Raw genomic sequence first — 19,797 nt, 5'->3', positions numbered from 1 at the left:
AGCTATTAAATCCAAGTGCTGCTATTTGATGCCTCAGTTTCCCCATCTGTGAACCAGGGAGGTATCTTACCCAAGGTTACAGATAATCTTGGCTCTGCTTCTGACTATAGTTCCTGGCTCCCAGCTCTCTAACCTCTCTAGAAGCAGTCTGACGTTTTCACTGTGGGATACAGGCGCTGGGAAAGGAGCTGGAGCTCATGAGCAAACCAGCCATTCCTTGCCTGGGTTACAAGGGCAGTCTGAGCCACCGCAGGGAGCCCGGCACGATTGGGCCGGAGGTCAGAAAGAGGGTGCCTCACCTTGGTTTTCAGAGCCCGCTTCTCGATCTCACAGATGCACTTCTTGATAATGAAGGGGATGCCATCCGAGCTGTTCTGGGATGTCTGTGTGAAATCCCGGCCAAAGAGCTGCAGCTTCCCTTGGAGTTTCTTGTGGCCACACTGGATGGCCAGGGTCTCCAGACATTTTTTGTGGCAGGCTAAACAGCACTGGAACCAACAGGAAGATGGTTGGTGGGAGAGAGCGAAAGAGAGAGCTCTACAGTGAATAAAGCTTCAGCTCACAGGGGCAGCCACCATCTTGTATAGACGGAGAGCAAAGTCCCTGCCTGGGAGACATCGGAGTGCCAATCAGAGCAGATGCACTGCATGCCAGCAGAAGTGCGTAAGAGCTGTGCTGAGAGGAGCAGTGCTCCAACAGCTGGGTGGGTGGGAGATTGCCTGTCTATTGGGATGGACCTAAAGCCATTCCGTAGCCTGAACATGTCCCAAAAAACAAAGGAAACGATCTCTTCCCAACGCAAAGCGAGAGGAGATAGGCAGGGACTTCCCCAGCCCACCAAGCAGTAGGCCAAGGAAGCAGCTGCCCTGTGGAACACGCTGAGAGAGAGATTTCCAGCCGGGCTGTCACTGGGCCTCCGTTTTTGCAGGTTCATCTTGCACCTGCAGTTAAGGCCTCTTGTACATCAGTACATTGGGGTCAGAGATTTAAGGGATTGTGCCCCCTTTTTGACCTGAGTGGCTCGTCAAAGGTCAGGGCCCTGGGGGTGTTCCAGTTGGAAGCAGAAACTGATGGAGTCTTGTATTTCTGTGATGCCATCTTGTTTAATGACAAGGAGTGTATGAAGTCCTGCTTCTCCGAGTGCAGGTGGCACCGTGAACAAATGGACCAGATTCTCACCTTGCAGCTCCAAGCCTCTTTGGCCAACACCAGACCCAAAAACTCCAGCTCTAGCTTTTCCCCTGGTCGCTTTGTGCTCCTAGGCTACTGCATGGCTTTCTTGCTGTTTGCCTCTGCCTCTCTCCCTGTTTTGTGTCCTGCCTTCCCCGCCCCCCCCCACACACACGCACCAAACACAAACACTCAGCTAAATCTCTCTGCCCACTCAGTCCAAGCTCTCCAGTGGGTTCACAATCCCCTTTTGTCTGAGGGATGGGGAGAAGGGAGGACACTGCTGATTAACTCCTCCTGCCAGTTAATTGAAGAGTGTGTTCACATCCAATCTCAAAAAGGTGGGTGATCAACCAGTGTGTCTCAGCATAACAGCATAGGCACCGACTCCATGGCTCTGCACCCACCGGCAGCCAAGCTCCCCGTCCCAGCTCACCTCCTCCTCCTCCTCTGAGCGCATCACGTCCCCGCTTCCCAGTGCTTGCCACCACAAAACAGCTGTTTCGTGGCATAACAAGCTGTGGGAGGGAGGTGGGAGGAGCGGGAAGTTGGAACGCTCAGGGGAGGAGGCGGGGCCGGGGCAGGGATTTGGGGAAGGAATCCAATAGGGCAGAGTTGGGGCGGAGACTTTGGAGAAGGGGTTGGAATGGGCAGCAGGGCAGGGACAGGAGGCAGACGGGGGGGGTCAAGCACCCATCGGCGCCAGGAGAAGTTGGTGCCTATTCATAACAGGACTTACATTGCAGGTGCAAATTTGCTCCCACCCTTATATATGAAGCTGCAGAAAGACAGTCCAGCAGCTGAGACTCTCGTGGAACGAAGATATGTGAGACGTTAGATGCCGTCACCCAAAAAACTTGCAGGTTCAGCTGAGCTCACTTGGTTCCCAGTTCACATCAGTGCAGCCGGGTGCCTCTCCGGGCTTCTACTTCATCTACCCCTCTCTTCCCCCAGGCCTGCTTCCCGTCTCTCCCTACCTCCTCGCACTCCGCTCCCTGGAAGTAAACGTAGCTGTTGCATTCCCGGCATTTCGAAGGGGTGCGAAGTTTTCTCAACCGATGGGTCTGGGCAGCCTTGGATAAACCCACATTTCGGAATGGGCCTGTCGGAGCCGTCATTTCAGGGGCTATCCCATTGATGCCTGGAGGCAAATCAAGAATAAATCCATCCAAAATCCATGTGACTCAGAGGAGCTGGCATAGGGGATATCAGAGCCCAGGAGCACTTCCAACAGCCCAGTCAATCAACTGGCCATGTCCATACTCCAGTCACATCTCAGATATCCTATGGCCTAAGCTTTAGAGTCAGCTCCTCTGAGTAGCCTGGGTTAAATAAACCTGTTCCCGCCTTCTTTCTAAGCCCATGATCATCCATAGGGATTTCATTGCCCTGGAGACATATGGAGAACTGTGGTTTCACTATCCACTGTCTAGGCAGTCCTCACCCATCTCTTCTGTGCTCTCCTCCTATTTCAGGAGATGAGAAAAAAACACCACCAGTTTGGTTTCTAGCTGATCCTCGACTGATTTAACGCCTAGCAGCACTGACTGCGATCTAATCTCCAGGGAAGCTTGGCCAAAGTCTCCAGAAGGTAATACAAAAGCACATCATGCAGGGGCCATGGGAGACTTTCTGCCAGCAGCCCCTTCCCCTGCCAAGCTGAATTCAATCCTCAAATAACTTGCTTGGAGCTGACATTTTTGGGGAACCTTTCTTCCTTTTCCTGTTTTTGTGTGAGATAACCAGCCATAGAGATCCAAAGCCTCCCACGCCGAGTTAGAGAGTCTGGAAAACGTGCAGCAAGCCTGGGTCAGACACAGCCCAGATCACAGTTCTGAAAGCACCATGGCAGCAAGCACTTAGTCACCAGCTCCCAGTCAACTTGTTTCCCTATCAACTGGAAGACTCTAGCAAATGTACAAAGAGTCCAAGTGACTTCGATTGTTACATACAAGGAAATGCTAGCTCAGTGATTGGCTGAAAGTAGTCATGTGACAAATCAATGTGTTTCCGTTGTTTCCTTCCAAGGTCAACCGTAATGACTGGTCTAGTATTAAGTTAACCAGTCAGATTGCATATGAAAATCTCAATGACCTGACTGGCTCAATAGTCAGTAATAGTTGATTCCCTCCCCCTCCCACCCCCTGCCAAATGTAACTCTTCAAGTCACCTTCAGAAGGTTAGTTAAAGTGCTAAGAAATCCACGGCAGTGGTGGAGAGATTTCCACATACTGGGGATATGTGGTAACAGTCAGCTCTTAATCTCGTTTTTTGGGGAATATCAAGGTTTACAGTTTCTCGTGGGACAATGTCAGCCCCAATCTGCTGTCAGTTAAACTAATGGCACTCCCTGGACTCCAGTTATTCCATAATTGCTCCAGTGTCACTGGGATTAGAACCTGGCCCCTCATTTTTGCCTCGGTCAGTAGCATTCAGACTATGGCAATTCCGACATCTGAACCAATTCATTCCCAGGTAACTTTGCTGAATTCAACAGAGTTACCCCAGGGATGAATTTGGCCCATTGACTTCATGCTGGAGACCTCGAAGTAAACACCATCTTAATCTTGTCCTCGGTTAATCTTTTAGTCAAGGTAAGTCACTGTCTGCTTAATGTTGTCAAGGTGCCTGGGTACTGAGCCGCAGGCATGGTGGAACCCTTCCCCCATCACGTACTCTGTTCAAACGAGGCCGCATTCTCATCCTTCACATCCAGCTCTTCATTAGAGGACATGGTGCCATTGGAAGACATCCGCTGGAACTTCTGGCTAAATGTACCTACCAAAACACAACCCACAATACAGAGCACGATTAGCGGCTGAACAGTTTCTCTTATGAATGTGTGTGTGGCCCACAGCCAAGTCTGGGGTCTACTAGGGGACGATGGCTCCAGAGTAGCTGTGAATTTTCCCCAGAGCTAGCTCTCCCAGTCTGTCCCGTACAGCGCCTCCTGCTGGGAGGAACTGACGTAGCCGTGACATTCCAGTTCTGTCATTCTACTGAGCCATCTGCCGTCAGAGGCTGGGACCAGAGTAGTAATCTGCAGTATATAGACTTATTTTAAAATAGAAAAACTAAGACACCAGTCTCATTTTAGCTCTCATGCTCTGCCCCCAGACTGGCCCCATTAGGAGATGTAGACTGGAGTAGCACAGGAGAAAGAAGCAGCCAGCCCTGTATTACACTGTTTCCCATGGGCCAGGTTACTCTACCTGAGGCTGAATCCAGGCTGCCCTCTGTTTCAATGATGGACGTTGGCCAAGACTTATGTACCTGGTGTCCTCTCCCACCTGCAGAAAGAACCACTTGACACATTAGCTGCTGCTTGCTGGGTCCATGTGAGCAACACAGTTTAATTTAGAACAGCCTTGACACTGGTGGGCTCTCAGGCTGCAGAAAATCCAACTGCCCGTGCTCTGTTTCTTGCTTGCAGGCAGGTTAGGACCAGGGGTGAGTGTTGCAAAGGGCAAGAGGGCAGTCTCAGCACCAGGGTGCAGGGAGAGGGGAATTTGCAGTGGACCCACTTCCAAGAAATGGGCATTAGAAGCAGCAGCAGCATGGACGGACTCTGAGAGGAGGCTCATCTGGGTGGGAAATTAGAGAATAATGAGCCCCTTCATTTTCCATCAGCATTATGGCAATTGAGAGCACTCAGCACCTAGCAGGATTGGGCCTGGGATGGGGTTAGCAAACCCCACACTGGAGAGCAAGGAGTTAAAGCCTTGCTCTGGGCCCAGGCTGCCCCAGCCAGCCACACCACCCATGCAAGGCAGGTCTTCAAAAGGGGAGAAGAGCAGCTCTGAAGGGAGCCGGCAATGGAGGGGGGCAGATGGCGGCTCTGAGAGTCGAAGTATTGCCCCAGGGCACCTTGCTGGAGGCCTCATTATACCGACCAGAGGAGAACCTGCAACAGAGCAGTGACTGGGGGTACAGGTCAGGGACTCTGACTACTGGTGTATTCAGCGGGGGCCAGGGTAGGAAGTGGTCCAGGGAAGGCCGAGTTTAGCCACCCACCGTTGGGCCCTGGACTGGAGATCGGTGGAAAGGATGAGCCCGGGCTCTCCTACCCATATCTAGCAGACAGCATCTCCGAGACACCTACTGGAGGGACCCTGATTATTCAAAGGCCCAGCCCCCACTCCCCCCAGGGCAGGAGGGGAGAGCAGGAAACAAGCACCTGACAACTAAGCAGCACTGTGGGGCAGTAGTGCACCATTTACAGGGCCCTATAGTAGGAAAGGGAGGGGAAATCATAGTTAGGAGAAAAGGAGGACTTGTGGCACCTTAGAGACTAACAAATTTATTTGAGTATTAGCTTTCGTGAGCTACAGCTCACTTCATCAGACGGAGGGATCTGAAGGACAGCAAAGGTGTTAAACATCCTCAATGGCTTTGATCTCCCCGGCCTGATAAGAAGCTGTAGCTGCCATTGTATTTAGTATTATGTATTCTTTACACCATCCAATCCTAAACCAAACTTCGCACCCCTTGCTAATCTGTACGTTATTCCCTGTACGCTATAATCTGTACGTTATATAGAAACTTCTATGCTTAAACTCTGTACCATTTTCTTTTTATTTTAATATCATCTTAATATAATTCTTAAATCTGTTCCCAAAGGACTTAGCCGAGTATGCTGGCAAAGATACAAGCACGAGCGCTCTCGGTGCTTCAGGGCACTAGTTTATGAGTGGTTGGGGTCAGGAAGAACAATTGCCACCTAATAGTATCAAAAGAATCATGTGCATCCAGAGCCTTTTCTCTAATGCATCCGGCGTGGGCTGCAGTTGGAGACAGGATATGGGACTAGATGGTTGGCAGGGGCTGATGGAGACCCTAGAGTCAGTGGACCAGGGGTCTGTTTGGGAGGGGTAGCTGGAGGGATACCAGGCTGGATGGACCAAGGGTCTGCTTGGTAAATGATGTTCACTTTGGATCCCTGATCCATTCCTCTGCCCCACACACGGATGGGCTCTTGCAGAGGAATTGTTCTCTGCAGACGGAAGAACTCACTCTGCCCCAGATCGTATTGCTAGAGAATAAAGTGTGTGGGGGGGCAGCTCTTCATTAGAGGACACAGTGTCTGACCTGCTCCCCCAGGCACTGCTCTCCAGGAGCTCACCTCTCCGTTCCACGTTCACGGTCCCACTTTGCTGCTCCCTCGCCGCTGCCCCTCCCTCCGAGACGCCTCCGTCCTTGGAGGGTGCAGCCCCGTCGGTACAACTGAAGTCACTGGCATTAAAGCTGCCTTTCCGTGGCCGGATGCAGGGGGACCTGATGGCCAGAAGGAAGGTGAAAGGGATCATTCGATTGGGCGGAGAGGAAGGGGATGTTCAGCGACAACTCGCCAGCCGCTGCAGTCACCCACTCTGGGACCGCATCACCCTAGTATCCTACATATCCAACAGCCTGCCTCACCAGTCAGCACCTTCCTTGCCAGCCCGCACCGCACCCTTGGTGAGGGGGTGGGACACACCAGCAGGTGACGCTGCTGGGGGGGAGCAGGGAAGCTATGGCTATTGGGAGCTCTGCAATCCTCTCTAGCCTGTTCCAGCAGGAGATGCTGAAGGAAGCAGGGCAGGAGTGCTAGCTGCGTGGCGGACTCCCAGATATTCCCAGGCTAGCCTCTCCCAGCAGAAAGCGCTGTACAGCATGATGCAGGAGCACTGGCACTGAGAGTAGCTCATAGCCCCTCTCCAAGAGGAAGGGTCACAGGCAGCAGAGAAGATTATTTTGAAAGGGGGCTCTCCCTACCAGGCGTTCTGCGACACGTAGGGTTCAAAGTCATACTGGGTCTCGGGTTCGTCTCCCCGCTGCATCTGCTTGACGTGGGAGGCGTACTGCTGCCCGGGGTCGTACAGCTTGCTGCTCTCGCACAAGGTCTGGAAGTGGACAGGCTGGGGAGCTGTCTGTATGTGCATGATCTGGTAGAAGGAGATTGTGGCCTGAAATAGAGAGAGAGACTCAGAGAGGGGTGCAGGGGTATGTGTGAATGTACATGTGGTCGCAAAAAAGAAAAGGAGGACTTGTGGCACCTTAGAGACTAACAAATTTATTTGAGCATAAGCTTTCGTGAGCTACAGCTCACTTCAGCTTATGCTGAAATAACAAATAATATAATAACAAATAAATTTGTTAGTCTCTAAGGTGCCACAAGTCCTCCTTTTCTTTTTTGCGAATACAGACTAACACGGCTGCTACTCTGAAACCTGAATACATGGTGTGTTCGGAAGCAGCCCTTTGAGACTCTGCATGCTAGTGCCAGAGAGTCAACGTTCCGTGTAAGACATGCAGCCGGGACCCTGGGACGCTGTGTTAGGCAGAGCTCCCTTGGTTACCTCTAGCTTTAAGTCTTGGCAGAGGTATTGGAAAGAACTTTATCTCAGGTTTGCTCCTCTTCACCCTCTCTTCTACAGAGAGAGGAGCAGCCAGACCAAGTGGGAGCATAGGTGCTTTTGGCATAACACAGCAAGATCTGGGCTTCGCACAGCAATGTGTGCAGACGAGGCTGAGTACGGTCCTACCTCTCTCCCCCAGGCGGCTGCCTCAAGCCAGCGAGCCCTACTCACCGATTTCATGACCTGGTCGCTCTGCTTGATCAGCTCGTGGATCTGCCGCAGGACGTTCACCTTGGTGTCCTCCAGCTCCTGCTTCTGTGTGTTGGCATCTGCGATGCAGGTCCGGTATGTGGCCATCGACTCCTCTGCCTGAAAGCACCCGAGAAAGTGTGAGGTGCTAATTGCCCAGTGGCCGGAGGGCAGGGAAGGAAGAGAAACCCTCCAGGCATGGACACCACCTCCTTTGCCCCTTGGGTGGCACTTACCCTACAGTGCCTCCTGCCCAGACAATTCTGATGAGCATTTAGCACTGACTGCCCTGGAGAATGAAGTCCTTGAGTCACATACCAGGTGCAGCAGCCAGGGCAACGCTGGGGCAAGCACCCCCGGCCGTTCCCCATGCACTCCTGCACTCATCCTTGGCTTCTATGCTGGGACAGCTGCCAACAAGACCAGCTGGGGAAGTTCTTTCAATGCAGACACTTATCTGCTAGGATTCATGGGTTCCAAAGCCAGACCATTGTGATCATCTAGGCTGATTTCCTGTGTAACACCAAGTCATAGCTTTCCCCCCAAGATAATCCCTAGAGCAGAGCTTTTAGAAAAACATTCCGTCTTGGTTTAAAAATTCTCAGTGATGGAGAATCCATCACAACCCTCGGTAAGTTGTTCCAATGCTTAATTATCCTCATTGTTAAAAATTTACCCCTTATTTGCAGTCTGAATTTGTCTAGCTTCAACTTCCAGCCATTGAATGATGTTATTCCTTCTCTGCTAGATTGAAGAGCCCCTTATCAAATATTTGTTCCCCATGTAGGTATGTATCGACTGTAATCACCCCTTAACCTTCGCTTTGTTAAGCTAAATAGACTGAACTCCTGGAGTATGTCACTATAAGGCAGGTTTTCTAATCCTTTAATAAATCTCACAACTCTTCTCTGAACCCTCTCCAATTTATCAACATCCTTCTGGAACTGTGGACACCAGAACTGGATACAGCATCTGTGTCAAGTCCTGCCAAACTCATTTCAATGGCTGTCAGGGGCAGCGAATTCGCAATACAATTGGAGCCAGTGAACTAAAACACCTGGTTACAATAGGAAGGTGATAGCAGATTGGTTCAGTGGCACTGCTGTTCAGCCTGGTGAGAGACCCAGGTGGTCCTGGGCTGGTGCAGAGGGTTGGGATCTACCAGAGGCTCTGGTTAGTGAGTGATTCAGCATCAGTCCCTCTGGTCAGGTGTGGAGCAGAAACACTGGTAGTCTGGGATGTGTTTCTGGCGGAAAGGATGGTTTGGAGATGTACGGTGTTTGGGACACGAAAGGCTCCCTGCCCACTCAACATCCCAAACTCAACATCCCAAACAGTGATGTTCTCCTAGCACCTCCCTGACCCTCACCTTATTCCTGGCCTCCTCCTCCAGCCGCCTCTTCTTGTCCAGGGTCTTGGTGGTGGTGTTGCTGCTGGTGCTCTGCTGTTCCTCTTCAGCCTTCACTGTCATGTACTTGGCCTTCTCGTGTTCTTCACAGCGCTGCATGTACATCTGCTTGGCCTTGCGCAAGTTGGTCTCAGCCTCTTGCTGCCAGACAAAAAATTGGGATCTTGATCCAAGGTAACTGGTCTAGGGAAAAGTCTGTCTGTCCAAGGAGAATGTTATCCGCCCCCTCCCTAGCCCCAGGGTTCTCTCCTCGTTGGCCCGGAAGATTCTCCACTGCAGAATTACGGTATGAAGCTGAGTACTAACCAATTCTGCACACATATGGCTAGGAATGAGCATGGAGGAGAGGAAACTTAGACTGTAAGCTCTTTGGGGCAGAGGCTGGCTCTTTGTTATGCATATGTACAGCACCTAGCACGGTAGGGATCAGATCTAGAACTAGGGCCCCAGGCACTCCCGCAGGGTAAGTAATAAGGAAACAGTTCTGTGCTCTTATAGTGAAACTGACATGGGGATTGGAAGAGCAAAGTTCCTTTCAATGGGAGAGCTACTTTCCTGCCCCCTGGGAGCACTGGGATGGTGGGGATGACGGGGTGGGGGGGGTGAAGAAGTGTTACAGTCCCTTGGATGCACATTTCTCACATTGCTCGTCCATCAGGCTCACTGAAGAGGCCATCCTAGATCAGTCCAGTGCATGCTTGTTTCTAATGCCGGCATGAAGAGGGGCAAAGAATCTGACAATATGATTGACAAGATGCGGGGGGATTGGGGAAGGCTGTCACAGCCCGGATACAATCACGGCACAACCCTATGGCATGCTGCAACTATTTGTTACCTACCAGCTTCCTCTGGGCCCGGTGCCACTGCTCCTTAATCTCCTTCCTTCGCTTTTCATGTTCAAGGCGTCTCATTCCTAGTGGCTGGAATGGGGGTGGTGGGGGGGAACAGAATGGTTTATAGTTGAGGCCAGTAGGGGGCGGAGTCAGGGGCAGAACAGCTCAGACTTTTTGACCCGTGCTGCTCTCTGTGCCTACATATGCTCTGCCCTACTTGGGTCCTCCAAATGCACCAGTTTCCTTTACAGTGGATTGCAGTGCTCATAAACCCAAGGGCTTGCCAGCACCAGACCGAGCCACTCATAGCACGGGCAGCTCTACACAGCTCTGCCAGGTCACTTGACTCATTCCTGACCTGCCCTGCCTACCCACCGGTCCTGTTCTAGTAAGCAGACTTTGCAGTGTGGTGCAAAGGCTAAGTCACTGGGCTAGAGCATCAAGAGATGTGGGTTCTATCTCTGGCTTGCTCTGTGATATTGGGGAGTCATGTGCCTCAGTTTCCCCATCTGTAAAGTGGGGATGCTGATACATACTTTCCTTTGTAAGGGGCTTTGTGATCTACAAATGAGAAGTGCTATAGAAGAGTTGTTATCACTGATCATGCTGAACTAAGGGCGATTCTGTGTTGTGGACAAACACCTCGAAATTAGGTGGATGCTGTCCTGTTCATTTTCACTTTAGGATGACATAAGCAAACGGAGCTCTCTGGCAGTGAAAGAACCATGCATTACCCTACTGTCCTGGGCACGCAGACCGGACCTAGCAGCTTTCTGCTAGTGACCAGCGCGTGTAACTTTGTCCATGCCGGGAACAATACACCGACTCTGAAGAGGCCTAAGCTGAGCTGGAGAATGGCGAAAATGAATTGTTGGTTTAGCTGAACTTAGGGATGGTTGTGAGACCCTTTATCCAAACACCCCAAAGCCCAGGAGTTTGGATACATGATTCTGATTCTGGCGCATCTCCAGTTTGGAGCAGTAACAGAGGGGACGCCGGTAAATATCAAACCCAACCCCTGCCTTAGTTGAGTGAAAGGGAACTCTGATGATCTGTGCCTGAAAGAGAAACCCTGTGGTATAAAGACAGTGACAGGACAGCACTTCTACCACTGCAAAGTCATAGATTCATAGATTCATAGATACTAAGGTCAGAAGGGACCATTCTGATCATCTAGTCTGACCTCCTGCACAGCGCAGGCCACAGAATCTCACCCACCCACTGCTGTGAAAAACCTCACCTATGTCTGAGCTATTGAAGTCCTTAAATCATGGTTTAAAGACTTCAAGGAGCAGAGGATCCTCCATCAAGTGACCCGTGCCCCATGCTACAGAGGAAGGCAAAAAACCTCCAGGGCCTCTTCCAAACTGCCCTGGAGGAAAATTCCTTCCCAACCCCAAATATGCCGATCAGCTAAACCCTGAGCATGTGCGCAAGATTCACCAGCCAGATACTACAGAAAATTCTTTCCTGGGTAACTCAGATCCCACTCATCTAATATCCCATCTCAGGCCTATTTACCATGAATATTTAAAGATAAATTAATTACCAAAATCACATTATCCCATCATACCATCTCCTCCATAAACTTATCGAGTTTAATCTTAAAGCCAGATAGATCTTTTGCCCCCACTGCTTCCCTTGGAAGGCTATTCCAAAACTTCACTCCTCTGATGGTTAGAAACCTTCATCTAATTTCAAGTCTAAACTTCCTGGTGGCCAGTTTATAGCCATTTGTTCTTGTGTCCACCTTGGTGCTGAGCTTAAATAATTCCTCTCCCTCTCCGGTATTTATCCCTCTGATACATTTATAGAGAGCAATCATATCTCCCCTTAACCTTCTTTTAGTTAGGTTAAATAAGCCAAGCTCCTTGAGTCTCCTTTCATAAGACAAGTTTTCCATTCCTCGGATCATCCTAGTAGCCCTTCTCTGTACCTGCTCCAGTTTGAATTCATCCTTCTTCAACATGGGAGACCAGAACTGCACACAGTATTCTAGGTGAGGTCTCACCAGTGCCTTGTATAATGGTACTAAAACCTCCTTATCCCTACTGGAAATACCTCTCCTGATGCATCTCAAAACCGCATTAGCTTTTTTCACAGCCATATCACATTGGCGGCTCATAGTCATCCTATGATCAACCAATACTCCAAGCTTCTTCTCCTCTTCCGTTACTTCTAATTGATGCGTCCCCAGCTTATAACTAAAATTCTTGTTATTAATCCCTAAATGCATGACCTTACACTTCTCACTATTAAATTTCATCCTATTACTATTACTCCAGTTTACAAGGTCATCCAGATCCTCCTGTATAATATCCCGATCCTTCTCTAAATTGGCAATACCTCCCAGCTTTGTATCAACTGCAAACTTTATTAGCACACTCCCACTTTTTGTACCGAGGTCAGTAATAAAAGATTAAATAAGATTGGTCCCAAAACTGATCCCTGAGGAACTCCACTGGTAACCTCCCTCCAGTCTGACAGTTCACCTTTCAGTAGGACCCATTGTAGTCTCCCCTTTAACCAATTCCTTATCCACCTTTCAATGTTCAGTCTCTAGTGGGAAGGGGTTATTCTCAGGTGCCATTTCCAGTAGGAGAGGGCATGTCCTGTTTCAAAGCCAGGAACTCAGGGGCATCAGGTGTTCACTGCAGATCAAACAGCAAACAGGGAAAGCAAATGCAGGGGATCTCTCCAGCCATTTGCACCAAGGCATCCCATGCAGCTGTGGGTGTGGGCATCTCTCCTACCTGCAGGAAGGTATGGTTCTGCAAGGTGGCAGCCGTTTGCACGACCGTGGCGCCGTACTCCATATCCTGCTCCAGAGCCAGCGAGTAGATCGACAGGAACGGCATGTGTGGCTGGAAAATTACAAACACCCCCCGAGAGAGTCACTGCCACAGCGAGCACATGGCAGAGAAATGGTCCTAGCCGCGGGGCAGGGGGTGGAGGAGAGTGAGAGGCCCAGACTGTCTGTGTGCTGCCAGCAAAGGCCCATAGCTAGCTTTTACATATAGATGAATCATGTACTATCAGCACGGTGCAAAGGGGAAGAAGGGAAAATGTCAGAGGTTCTGTTGAGCTTGAAGTGCGTAACCTCATCCCTAGCAGCTCTCAGACCAGAGTGCCTGTAAAACTCTGCAATATGACTTTATACCATAACCACTTCCTCCTGGAATTCCTTCTAGCCTGGCTGGTAGATAGCTCACCCAGACAGGTCGTATTGTTATGGGACCCAGAGCCTGGGTTCAAGTTGAAGTGAATGGTCGTTACTTGGACCGGGGGTGGGGGAATTGGGCCCCTGGATTTGACATGAGGGAGCAGGGAGTCTCAAAAATGAAGCGCCATACCTAGAAATTTAGGGGTGAGATTTTCAGAAATGCTTAGCCTTTGAATTCAGTGCTCCACTGACTGCAGTCGGAGCCGAGTTAGGCAGTGCAGCATGCTTCTGAAAAATTACACCCTAGAACTGCTTAGCTGAATCTGTGAGGCTCTGGAACTGCAGCGTTTCTCTCATGAGCAGGGAGGTTTCCAGTGCTTGCTTCTGGTGTAAGTAAGGCCCACACATATGCAGGAACCCGACACAAGGGGTGTGCTTACATAGGAGCTCTGACCTACCTCCTGAGTGATCGTTTGTTTACAGCTGTTCACCATCTTCTGCAGTCCTTTGGCAAATTCCATCTCTGCAAAGGAAAGGAAGGAAGTGAAGATGGACTTAGAAGGCCTTGCCCTGCTGATTTTGTGTTTCATTGTGGTGGATCAGTCATTTCAGCACTGAATATAAATTAAAGAATGCCAGTGCTGCAGACAGCTTAGGTCCTATACAAACACACACGCACACAGACACACCCCTTCACCTTTTTCTATCAAGGTAGTAATTCTATGCATGCACATACATCTACTTCATCCATAGATCTTAAAGTGCTTTACACAGGAAGGCAGGTATCATTTTATAGCAGGCCAGACTGAGGCAAAGAGACTTGCCCAAGATCATACAGAGTCAGTGGCAAATTCTGGAATGGAATTCAAGTCCTGACTCCCAGGTGTGTGCTTGGTTCATTAGGCCATAAATGACTCTCTCGGTCCCCAACCCATTTCTGGATCAAGGGGTCCCTTCAACCTCAAACCCATAATAAATACTAGGACAATGGGAGCTGGGAATGGCACTGTGGCCCATTACAATGCCGCCTTCAGGAATTCAGCATCTTGGGAAGCAGACTCTGTCCTCTCGCCACTCACCCAGAGTGGTCCTCTTCTCCAGGTAGTAGAAGAGGTCCTTCATGTACTTGGAGATGTTTTTGGCATACTGGAGAGCAGCTTCCACGCCGCCCTCACACCGCTGGAGCATGATGTCCACCTCTTCTGCAGACAGACGGACTGTGACAGAGGGACACGGAGAAAGATGGGAGAGGAGGAGGAGATATAGAATTAGCCAGGCAATTAAGCTACTGCCAAGCACTCTCATCCACTGACTTACACACCCAAATTGTCTTGGGGTTTCCAGGAGTCCTGCAGGGATCAAAGAGGCAGAGCTCCACCACAGTTGCTCCACCAAGGAGCAGAACTGACCTCCTGAGCCACTGCAGGTTTCCCCCATGTCACCCTCCCCCATGGCATCAGATACAGACTTTCTGAGCTTTCCTTTAAGCCCTTCACGACCCTGCCCCACCCTACTAATCCACGCTTGTGTCTCATGATGCCTGTTGCCTGCCAACGACATCAGCTTCCGTCACCTGTTTGTCTGTTTCTTCCACTCGCCAGAGCTGTCCCGTGAAGTGCTCTCCCCAAACGAGCCTGTCAAGCCGTTACCCTGCCCTCCTTCAAACCTCTTTCCAAAGCCCACTTGTTCTGCCATGCCGGGATTGAATTTACAGCTGATCGTGGCTAGGCAGGGGGCATAGTAAGGGTTACCGATATGTTTCTAGCATTTATAAGCAAGTTGGCTTGATCCCTGCAAATTACGCATGTAGTCAGCCAATAGAAAAGTGGGTTCTTATTACTTCTGCCCTTTTCCACCCCGTTCCACTCCCTCTGTCACACCAGCTTGTGTTGTCTGGTCTGGTCTGTAAGCTCTTCGGGGCAGGGATGCTCTCTTACACTGTGTTCATGCAGCGCCTCACAGAATGGTTGGGGCCGTTGGGTGCTATTGCAGCAGTAGTGAAAATGATGAGGATCTCTCGTCTTGGAGGAGATGTTGGCTGGATGGGTATTGCACCCACTGGACGGTGTGCAGGAACGCTGCCTGTCTGAACTTGCCCACCACCTGCTGGCTCCAAGACTCAGAGAAATGCCACGAGCAGCACATTTCATGGCAAGTGTTTGTTACCAGCCCCTTTGTGCCCTCGGCTTTCTGGTGGGCATGGAGAATGCAGTTTTAACTGTTTTGGTGCTCCTTAAGGTGCCAGGTTCAGGGGGCAGGAATACACCTGCAGTGAAGCCTCATGTACTTGTCGCTTGCGCCCCGCAATCCTGAACGCTGGCATTCAGCACCACTGCAACCCAGGGAGCTGCACTGGCACGTTTCTCCCTGAACCTTAATAATGGAGAGGGAATGTCATGTCCTCTGAGCCACTCTGCTCGTCCTGCTGCCCAGACTTCCCTGCACTCAGCAGGATTTATTTTGCACCCAGCCACTGGAGATGATGAAACATCACTCACCTGGATCAAATTTTTCCATGCCGGCTGGCATGCCGTCTGTGCCCTGCCCAGGGATCCCTCCGTAGAGGTTCTCCATAGACTGTTTGGGTGGGGAGGCAAAAGATCTCGTTAAAGAGTGAGAAGTAGGTGCAACGGGTGAAGACGGGAGCAGGCTGCCACGGGGGTTTTTCAGAAACCAGGAGATGGATATAGAAACCTGGGGCTGCTGGCGGTTCTCTATGTTCACTGAGGCCCAGAAAAAGGAGCAAACTCTTTTGATCTGCCAAGTGCAGCCCTGGGGTTGTACATGAAGGCCCTCAGGGACATGGGAGTATCTGTGACTAAGTGACCTGCTCAAGTCACACAGTAAATCAGCAGCAGAGCCAAGAATAGACACCAAGAGCCCTGATTCTCAGTCTTCCACTCTTTGGTCTACAAGATCATCCAGTGACCTAGCTGAAGTCCTTCTCAGGGGCCTGTCACCTCTCTAGCTAAGCACCATGTGCCCTTTTGATCTCTCCTTGTCTGCAAGAATAGCAGTAGGTACAGGACCAAGCAGACAAGGCCTGTGTGATGTTCCCCGCACAGCTCTGTCAGTGCCCTCTAGGCTAAGCTGAGACAGCCAGGCTCTGGGTTAGTTACCTCTACTTGTTCTTGAGCAGAGACTGTGTGTAGCTGCTTCTCTTTGTGCCGAGCAGGGCCTGTTCAGGGCTTCTGAACGGCGGTGTACCAGAAATAAAAGCAAACCCCAGCGATAACCCCCTTCGGTCCACTTAGGAGCAGGCTGACCCAGACGTGCATGAACGAAACTAGTGTCACTCACCTGATTCTGGTCGCTGGGGGGTATCGAGAGCAGGGTGCTGCTGTCCACCTCTCCCATGAGGAATTCAGACACGCTGGAAGAAGGGGCAGGAGGACATGGATGGTCAGCACGGTTAGAGTTATTAACAGGAGAGCAGCAAGTAGGATCTTCCATACCACTTCAGAGTGCAGGTCCCTGGAGTCTGCCAGGGGCCAGGCCCCAGGGCCTGATCCAGCTCAGTTGGAGTCTTCCTATTGGCATCAGTGGGGATTGGATCAGCCCCCAAATGATGTAGCCCCCACAGTTTAGATGAAGGTGAAGCGGTGGCAGGAGGAGACTGGAGGTATCTTAATAGCCCCGCCCAGGCGGTTGTCTGAACCAGACCTCCTGGTCTCAATAGCAATGTGGGTGTAATGGATGTAAATGATACAAGGAACAGACCAGGACATCCAGCCAGGGGCCACCCAGGACCTTGTGACTCTGCAGGGAGTGGGGGAGGGGTTGCACACCAAAAACTTGGTCTTTCACCATTGCCAGTAAAAGCTGCCCCTTGTCAAGGTGTGAGTGTGCAAAGTGACAGGGCGGAGCGGCATGTCCTGTCTGGGTTGGGGACAGTTGAGGTTGCAGGGGAGGGGCAAGTCCTCCAGACCGCCGATGGCTGAGGTTCGCTTACGTGCTACTGAAGGAGACTGCGATGGTCTCCAGAGCCTTCTCAAACTCCCGCTTGTCCATCTCATTGTTGGACTCATAGTGGAAACCTGGAAATGAAAGAAAAGCAAAAGCCCTTTTGTGACTGACACCTACTGAACAGCCATTTGCTGGTGGTGGTCCCAGACCTCTTCCGACGTAGGGAGAGAGGGGTGAGCCTTGCAGCCTTGCAGCCCATCCAGTCTCTGCTCTCAGGCTCAGCTGCCCCTCTTAGACAATTCTCATGTACCTCTGTCCTTGGTAACTAGGGTGTGTCTACACTGCAAAAAAAAACCCGTGGCAGCAAGTCTCAGAACCCAGTTCAGTGGACTAAGGCTCCTGCTATGGGGCTAAAAATGGGAGTGTAGATATCCCCACTCGCGCTGGAGCTTGGGCTGAGACCTCCCCCCTCTCCAGATTTCAGAGCCCGAGCAAAAGCTCAAGCAGGAATGTCTATCTTTGGCCCTATAGCATGAGTCCTGTGAGCCCGAGACAGTTGACCCGGGCTCTGAGACTGGCTGTTGCAAGGGCTTTTTTCAGTTTAGACGTACCCTAGGTGCCACCAACAAAACAGTCTGGCTTTATGAACCCAGCTTCTCTATGCTAATTGCCATAGTAAGTTTCTAAGGCACTAGCAGGGCAGCTTTTGACACCCTGGGGGCAGAGCTCTGCAATACATATAATCATGTCTGTTAGAGGTGGGAAAGGCCTGCCTAGGTTTCATCTGGTCCAGCACCCTGGGGAGGGTTAGCTCTGGATTGTTCCCATGGAATATTCCCCAGGGCTTTGTCCAGTCCAGTTTTAATTTCCCCAGTGATAGGGCTTCAACCATTTCCCTTGGGAGGTTGAAGTTTCCTCATACTTGGTCTGGATTTCCCCTAAGGTCAGTTGCAACCCATCATTCCCAGCTACCCCTGGGGCTACCATAAGAGATAAGATGAATCTGTGTTACTGGTTTCAGAGTAGCAGCTGTGTTAGTCTGTATTTGCAAAAAGAAAAGGAGTACTTGTGGCACCATAGAGACTAACAAATTTATTTGAGCATAAGCTTTCGTGAGCTACAGCTCACTTCATCGGATGCATCCGATGAAGTGAGCTGTAGCTCACAAAAGCTTATGCTCTAATCAATTTGTTAGTCTCTAAGGTGCCACAAGTACTCCTTTTCTTTTTGTGTTACTGGTGTGCATTTCCTGCACTATGGCTTCAGAGCCTTCTGCTTTGAGATGGAAAAGGCTGATCAAAGAACCGGTCTAATCCCAGACTGTGAGCGAGCAGCTTGTACTGTTGCAGAGCTGCCAAGTGGAGGGATCACCCTGGCAGCGTGAGCCGTCATCCCAAGCTCTGAATCCTCCAGATCCCAAAGAAAAGGAGAATTTTAATCCCATCTAGTTCAAGTCCAGGGATTCTGAATAGGTCAGAGGCAGAATCATTGTGGTCTGCTCCTGCATGAATCAGTGTAGAATTGCTATAGGTTTTAACATGAAATGATAAAAAGAGAATGGGCCCAGTTCTGTATTCCCTGCACCCTGGGCTTGGCTCTCCATTGCCCTACCCCTGGTGCAGTCATTTTCACCAGTGCAAAGTAGGTGTGAAATGTTCATTCTGATTAGGCTGCATATTACAGCCATGTTGATGCAAAATTAAAGCCTATTCCAGGGTAAAAGACCAGAATCTGGCTCACAACCTCGTCGCTCATCAAGGTCAACTCTCTGCACGGCTTAGAGGAACCCCTCATTTTTTAAACACGCCTCACATCAGTGCTTGCCATGACTGCTATGCCACAGAGCCCGGCCCATGCAGAGGCCCTGACAGGCAATCACTGAGCAAGCCGATCAGCAGATCTCGTTCCACCCTGCTATGGAGGAACTTCCCGTCCCTTGTGGTTACTATTTGGTGTCCAGGAAATGAGGGTAGTGACGCAAAATGTTTTGCTCTGTGTGTGGTTAAGCCTGCCGTCCCTTCCCCCACTGCTGTTGTAACACTGAGCTCTTGGAAGCCTTTTTACCGGCAAGCTCAACAGAACCGAGTCTGGGAGACAGTGGCCGCACTGGCCGATGGTGATTCGGGTTTAAGATTTTTATTGCCATCACACATAGAAGGCCCAGTCATGAATCTGAGCTCCATTGCGCTAGACACTGCACACCTTGTAATAACAGACTGCCCCCGCCCCAAAGTCCTTACAATCTAAGGCCTGGATCCAAAGACTCTCAGTGACCTCAGTGTGCTTTGGATCAGCCCAAAGTACCCCTCATGTCATCTGAACGCACGTTTCTCTCCTACTAGCTGGAAAATAGGCCAGCTTGGGCTTATGTTTTTCAGCCTGGCCGCCAGTTTTGCAGACACAAGTTTGCACCGCCAGTGGGAAGCCAGTACTGAGGTTCAGCATTTAGAAATCCTCCTGGATCACAGCCACAGTTGTGTAGCGACGCCCCCAAATACCAGCCATTAGTTGAGGAGGCATAATAATGCCCATGAATCTGCAGGCCATTTTTGAAAATCAGGCCCATCAAACAACATTGACAAGAATAACAGCACGGCTGGAAACTGCTTTCTCGGGGTCCCACTCATCAGAATCCCAGGGGTGTATTTCCACCCTAGTCAATGGCACATTTTTCTAAATGCCTCTGAAGAAGGAATTTGCTGTTCTCCTATCTCCTTGGCTCAGATCAAC

At 50.6% G+C, this 19,797-nt stretch overlaps 1 protein-coding gene across 2 annotated transcripts in view; it reads right to left on the bottom strand.

Annotated features, from left to right (window-relative positions):
* The window catches only part of ARHGAP45 (Rho GTPase activating protein 45), a 46,101-nt gene that overhangs the window by 9,583 nt on the left and 16,721 nt on the right, over positions 1–19,797 (bottom strand). For both annotated transcript variants that reach the window (XM_038384051.2, XM_038384050.2), the window contains exons 4-18: positions 17,114–17,198; positions 16,462–16,534; positions 15,660–15,738; positions 14,241–14,378; positions 13,620–13,684; positions 12,752–12,862; positions 10,005–10,085; positions 9,127–9,306; positions 7,740–7,877; positions 6,925–7,115; positions 6,293–6,444; positions 4,383–4,460; positions 3,847–3,948; positions 2,148–2,311; positions 300–488 (exon numbers count right to left, since the gene is read on the bottom strand). In XM_038384051.2, coding sequence (XP_038239979.1) covers positions 300–488; positions 2,148–2,311; positions 3,847–3,948; positions 4,383–4,460; positions 6,293–6,444; positions 6,925–7,115; positions 7,740–7,877; positions 9,127–9,306; positions 10,005–10,085; positions 12,752–12,862; positions 13,620–13,684; positions 14,241–14,378; positions 15,660–15,738; positions 16,462–16,534; positions 17,114–17,198 — 1,826 coding nt within the window. The remainder of the gene's footprint in view (positions 1–299; positions 489–2,147; positions 2,312–3,846; positions 3,949–4,382; positions 4,461–6,292; positions 6,445–6,924; positions 7,116–7,739; positions 7,878–9,126; positions 9,307–10,004; positions 10,086–12,751; positions 12,863–13,619; positions 13,685–14,240; positions 14,379–15,659; positions 15,739–16,461; positions 16,535–17,113; positions 17,199–19,797) is intronic.

The sequence above is a fragment of the Dermochelys coriacea genome, chromosome 25, assembly GCF_009764565.3.
Source record: "Dermochelys coriacea isolate rDerCor1 chromosome 25, rDerCor1.pri.v4, whole genome shotgun sequence".
Lineage (NCBI taxonomy): Eukaryota > Metazoa > Chordata > Testudines > Dermochelyidae > Dermochelys > Dermochelys coriacea.
Note: the sequence above shows the minus strand (reverse complement) of the source record. Positions and strands in the feature narration are given on the sequence as shown.